Source organism: Colobus angolensis, unplaced genomic scaffold (genome assembly GCF_000951035.1).
Source record: "Colobus angolensis palliatus isolate OR3802 unplaced genomic scaffold, Cang.pa_1.0 Scaffold376, whole genome shotgun sequence".
Taxonomy (NCBI): Eukaryota; Metazoa; Chordata; class Mammalia; order Primates; family Cercopithecidae; genus Colobus; species Colobus angolensis.
In genome coordinates, this window is record NW_012117110.1 from 1213859 (window position 1) to 1220202 (window position 6344).

At 41.1% G+C, this 6344-nt stretch overlaps 1 protein-coding gene across 1 annotated transcript in view; it reads left to right on the top strand.

The window, feature by feature from the left end:
• The first annotated feature begins 2041 nt into the window (after positions 1-2041).
• The window catches only part of BTBD1 (BTB (POZ) domain containing 1), a 46307-nt gene continuing 42004 nt past the window's right edge, over positions 2042-6344 (top strand). Inside the window, exon 1 of the mRNA XM_011953867.1 lies at positions 2042-2194. Coding sequence (XP_011809257.1) covers positions 2081-2194 — 114 coding nt within the window. The 5' untranslated portion in view covers positions 2042-2080. The remainder of the gene's footprint in view (positions 2195-6344) is intronic.

Below are 6344 nucleotides of genomic sequence, written 5' to 3' on the forward strand. Positions count from 1 at the left end.
GGTTCAAGTGATTCTCCTGCCTCAGTCTTCTGAGCAGCTGGGATTACAGGTGCGCACCACCACATCCGGCTAATTTTTGTATTTTTAGTAGGGATGGCGTTTCACATGATGGCCAGGATGATCTCGATCTCCTGACCTCGTGATCCGCCCACCTTGGCCTCCTAAAGTGCTGGGATTACAGGCGTGAGCCACTGCACCTGGCCAAAATAATGGTTCTTAATGCCGTACTTCTCCGGTAGCCTCAGCTATCTTAAGTGTAGCTGAGAACTGGGCAGTAAGCACAAGGGTTTCTGAGGGCCACAGAAAGAGACCTAAAGATGATATGCACAAGTTCAAGTATAGTTTAACAAGAACCACCCAGGTGTTCACTGAGAATCTTAGCTTTTTCTCGTTTCTTTTTTTTTTAAATTTTATTATTTATTTATTTATTTTTGAGATGGAGTCTAGCTCTGTTGCCCATGCCAGCATGCAGTGGCATGATCTCGACTCACAGCAACCTGTGCCTCCCAGGTTCAAGCGATTCTCCTGCCTCAGCCTCCCAAGTAGCTGGGATTACAGGCCTAGCTAATTTTTGTATTTTTAGTAGAGACTGGGTTTCACCTTGTTGACCAGGCTGGTCTCGAACTCCTGACCTCAGGTGATCCACCTGCCTCAGCCTCCCAAAGTGTTGCGATTACAGACGTGAGCCACCGTGCTCGGTCTGTTTTGTTTTGTTTTTTTAATTTTATTTTAAGTTCCAGGGTACACGTGCAGGATGTGCAGGTTTGTTACATAGGTAAACATGTGGCAATGTGGTTTGCTGCACCTATCAACCTATCAACCTATCAACCTGTCACCTGGGCATTAAGCCCAGTATGCATTAGCTATTTATCCTGATGCTCACCCTCCCCCATTTTTCTCAGTTCTATAAAACTGATTTATCTCTCGACCTACCAGTTAGAAGCAGTGAACTAGGAGGAAGGCAACATTGGGCTGCTAGATAATATTTTTAGAGAAAAATTGGACCTAAATACTCCAAAGTACATAGCAAGATGGAGTCGTTTAATATATTATTAAGTTGCTTTATTCCTCCCAAGCCCCAGTACTCTAATCTGTGGTCATTATGCTAATTCTGGGATAACGATGGAAGGTTAAAAGATGCCCAGAATAAGAAGGCACTATTATCAGAAATCAATGAATATTTTAACACTTAGAGATGCAATTTTAGCCACCTGCAGATTTACTTAAGTGAACATCTTTTGATGAGGGAAAGGTAAGTGAACCACTGTTGTCCTAAGGAGCAGTGGGGTGCTAGAAAGAACTCTGAGGATGGCTTGGAGACATAGATTTGTCTCATGATTAAGTAATAATATTAATAATCCTCAGGATTAAGTAAGAATAAAATGAGATGTATGTGCAAATGCCCTGTAGATTGCAAAGACTGATGCAGATTTATTTTTATTTTTATTTCAATAGTTTTTTAGGAACAGGTGGGTTTTGATTACATGGATAAGCTCTTTAGTGGTGATTTATTCCCAGTATGTAGTCTTTTATCCCTCACTCCCCTCCCACCCTTCCCCCCGCGAGTCCCCAAAGTCCATTATATCATTCTTATGCCTCTGTGTTGTGATACTGATTTCAGATTATTTTTCAGTTTGCTCATTATGTTTTAAAATATTCTCCCAGCACTTTGGGAGGCTGAGGTGGGAGGATGGCTTGAGCCCAGGAGTTTAAGACCAGTCTGGGCAATGTGGTGAAACCTGTCTCTACAAAAAAATAAAAAATTAGCCAGGTGTGGTGGTGCAAACTTGTAGTCCCGGCTGTTTGGGGAGCTGAGGTGGGAGGATGGCTTGAGCCAGAGAGGTTGAAGCTGCAGTGAGCCATGCACTGCAGCCGGGAATCGATCCAGACCCTGTCGATGGATGGATGGATGGATGGATGGATGAAAATATAAAATAGTAAAAATATAAATAAATATTCCTCAGAAATTTAACTTTGATGGATTGCTTATCTAAAACATTACTGATCATCTCTACAAATGTGCCAATTGCTTTCCAGATTTCTATATTCAGATGAAGTTCAAATTGGTCCAGAAACAGTTATGACCACTCTTTATACTGCCAAGAAATATGCAGTCCCAGCTTTGGAAGCACACTGTGTGGAATTTCTCACCAAACATCTTAGGGCAGATAATGCCTTTATGTTACTTACTCAGGTAAGTAAATGTAGCTGAGGTATGTATCATTGTAGTTTTAAAATTCTGAGTAAACTATATATGGGTGTTTAATATTTCCTGGAGAATTCTAGATTATAATTTTAAAGTATATATTATTATTTTTATAATACAAATTGGGGAAATATATCAGATCCATAAGATTTTAGAATTGAAAAGTGTATTAGAGGCCATGCACGGTGGTTCACGCCTGTAATTCCAAGACTTTGGGAGGCTGAAGCAGGTAGATCACTTGAGGTCAGGAGTTCAAGACCAGCCTGGCCAGCATGACCCCATTTCTACTAAAAATACAAAAATTATCCCGGCATGGTAACATGGGCTTGTAATCCCAGCTATTCAAGAGGCTGAGGCAGAAGAATCGCTTGAATCAGGGTGGCGGGGTGGACATCCTGGGAGACAGAGCGAGACTCCATCTCCAAAAAAAGCATTTTAGAGTTAATACGGTGCTGGATCATATAAGTGAAGAAGCTGAAGCCTTATATATATAAAAGTGGGATGTTGTGATTCAAGGTTAGATAGCTATTTAGGATTGGAGTTGAGATTGAGATCCAGTATTGTTTCTGCTTATGATTGAGAGTATGATAGCATGAAATTTTATGAATGTCTTCGTTCTCAAATTTTGCTGGATCTAGAATAAAGATGGAATATTTCAAGTCCTGAAAAGTTCTAAGATTAATGATCTTTGGACCTGTAATCTGGAAACTTGCTGATCCACTCCTGGAGAAGTTAAAGTTTTAGATTTATATGAAATATTCTTTTTCTGACATTTTTAAGTTTTCACTAAGTATGGGATCCATATAGAAAACTACATAGATTGTGGCTGGGTATGGTGACTCAAGCCTTTAATCCCAGCACTTTGGGAGGCCAAGGTGGGCGGATCACTTGAGGCCAGTAGTTCGAGACCACCCTGGCCAACAAGGCAAAACCCAGTCTCTACTAAAAACAAAAATTAGCCGAGCATGGTGGCACATGCCTGTAACCCCAGCTACTTGGAAGGCTGAGTTAGGAGAATCATCTGAGCTTGGGAGGTGGAGGTTGCAGTGAGCCGAGACTGCGCCATTGCAGTCCAGCTTGGGTGACAGAGGGAAACCCTGTCTCGAAAAAAGAAAATTACACGTCTTCTGAGTGTGTAGTCTAATGAATTTTTACAAACTGAACACGACTGTGGAACCTTTAACCAGTCCTTAACATATAGTATTTAGCATTTGTTATATATGTGTGATCTGAGCTTTATACTTTGTATATAAACAGTTTTTTTCTTTTTAGACAATGTTGTAATCCTATGTAAAAATTGTTTTTAAAATTCTAAGGTGATAAAATACCCCATTTGATATTAGTACTGGAAATAATCACTGATGGCCCCTAGCTCAACCCTCTCATTTTACAAATGGGAAAATTAAAACCTGGGGTAATTAACTGCCTTTCCAAACCCTCATAGGCCAGGTAGGGCCATGCCCAGAGCTCTTGTTTCCCAGTTCAGTGTTCATTCTATCATTTAGAAAATGTTTGGTACCAGCCGGACACAGTGGCTCATGCCTGTAATCCCAGCACTTTGGGAGGCCAAGGTGGGCAGATCATGAGGTCGAGATCAAGACCATCCTGGCCAACAGAGTGAAACACCGTGTCTACTAAAAATATAAAAATTAGCTTGGCGTGATGGCATGTGCCTGTAGTCCCAGCTACTCGGGAGGCAGAGGCAGGAGAATTGCTTGAACCTGGGAGGCAGAGTTTGCACTGAGCTGAGATCACACCACTGCATTCCAGCCTGGCGACAGAGTGAAACTCCGTCTCAAAAAAAAAAAGAAAAAGAAAATGTGTGGGACCTTTTAAAAACATCTTCTGTCATTAAGTATTTGTAGTTACAGAAGAAAGAACATTCTGATGTCATCTCTTCTTGGACGTAATTATAGAACTCCACGTATGCTAGACACCAAATTATCCCCTTTACCTGTATTTTAGCACTTACTCCTCACTATGATGCTGTGATGATGTAGTTTAATATTATTATCCCTTTTTTTTCTTTTTTCTTTCATTTTTGAGGCAGAGTCTCACTCTGTTGTCCAGCCTGGAGTACAGTGGTGCAGTTTGGCTCACTGCAGCCTCCATCTCCCGGGTTCAAGCAATTCTCCTGCCTTGGTCACCCGAGTAGCTGGGATTACAGGGGCACACCACCATGCCCGGCTAATTTTTTATTTTTAGTAGAGACAGGGTTTCACCATGTTAGCCAAGCTGGTCTCGAACTCCTGACCTCAAGTCATCCACGCACCTTGGCCTCCCAAAGTGGTGGGATTACAGGCATGAGCCATCATGCCTCGCCTGTTATCTCCTTATCCCCTTTTTAAAAATGAAAAATGGAAGCTTACAGAAGTTAACATCTTATTCCTAGACAGCAGTGGTAAAACTAAGGTCTCACCTAAAGTCAACAGTTGTTCAGGTTTAGTGATACTGATAATAGCAGAATGTACTGGGAGATAATTGTATGCCGGGCACCTTTCTCAGCATTTTGTGTACATTAATTCATTTAATTCTCACAATAATTTCATGAGGTGTAGGTTTTCAAAGTAAAGGTTTTCTTATTACCACCATTTTTAAGTAAGGAAATTGAGGCACAGAGAGGTGAAGTAACTTGACCAAAGTCATATAACTAATAAGTGATATCTCTATTTTTTCCTCTTTTGAATCTGTGATGAAAATCTAGTAAATAAGTTGATACTCATGAGATTCTTTATTGTCCATGCAGTTTTAATGTGTGTAGAGACGATCACTTAACTACTTTTATTTTAAAGGTGAGATATAAATTCAGAAACCAATAAACTAAACTTTGGCAGTTAAAATGCAGATTCTGGTTCAGTAGGACCAGAATAGGGCCCCAGAGTACATTTCTAACAGGCATTCAGATGACACCAGTGTTTCTGGAGCACATTTTGAGTAGCAAGGGTTAACAGGTGTCACTATGAGAAAAAAAGAACTTTTCAGTATCTTGTTGGTCTGAGATTCCAATATTACGTTACATTTTTCACTGGTGGGGTCATGCGAATTAGCCCATGAATTGTCATGTGAAACTTCTTGTTCCTGCCAAGTGAGTCATTTGAACTGAGCGTGTTCATTTACTTAAGAGGGCCTTTGCAAGCTTCTCTCTAAAACAAAGTGCCAGTATACTGTACCAGCATGATTTATAGAGGGAAAAACACTTTTTATGAAGTGTTATCAGAGATAATGCCAAAATCAAAGTCAGTTTTGAGAAAATTTATTTTACCCTAAATAGCAGCTATAGATTCCATAGGAAATTTGATATTGCCTGTGTAAGGAGTGATAGACATTTGTTAACCTGAATAAGAAAACTTTTATAAAAAATTGTTTTTCCTAGAGTGAAAGATAAATTTTTATATAAACACCAACTAAAAATATAGTTGAGTTGGCCAATTAAAGTATCTGTTGAGGCTGGGTGCGGTGGCTCATGCTGCAATCCCAACACTTTGGGAGGCCAAGCCAGGCGGATCACGAGGTCAGGAGATCGAGACCATCCTGGCTAACACGGTGAAACCCTGTCTCTACTAAAAATACAAAAAAAATTAGCCGGGCCAGGTGGCGGGTGCCTGTAGTCCCAGCTACTTGGGAGGTGAGGCAGTAGAGTGGCGTGAACCCGGGAGGCAGAGCTTGCAGTGAGCCAAATTCGTGCCACTGTACTCCAACCTGGGCGACAGAGCAAGACTGTCTCAAAAAAAAAAAATCTGTTGATATTAGAATTTCACTTTATAAAAATGTATTGCTTCATACTTTGAAAATGTATAACTATGATCCTAGACTAGATCGTGTAATAAAAGGAAAAATGTTATTAAAAAACATTGTTGGGCTGGGCGTGGTGGCTCACGCCTGTAATCCCAGCACTTTGGGAGGCCCGGGTGGGCGGATCACCTGAGGTCGGGAGTTCAAGACCAGCCTGACCAACATGGAGAAACCCTGTCTCTACTAAAAATACAAAAAAATTAGCTGGATGTGATGGCGCGTGCCTGTAATCCCAGCTACTTGAGAGGCTGAGGCAGGAGAATTGCTTGAACCTGGGAGGCAGAGGTTGCGGTGAGCCGAGATCGTGCCATTGCACTCCAGCCTGGGCAACAAGAGCAAGACTCTA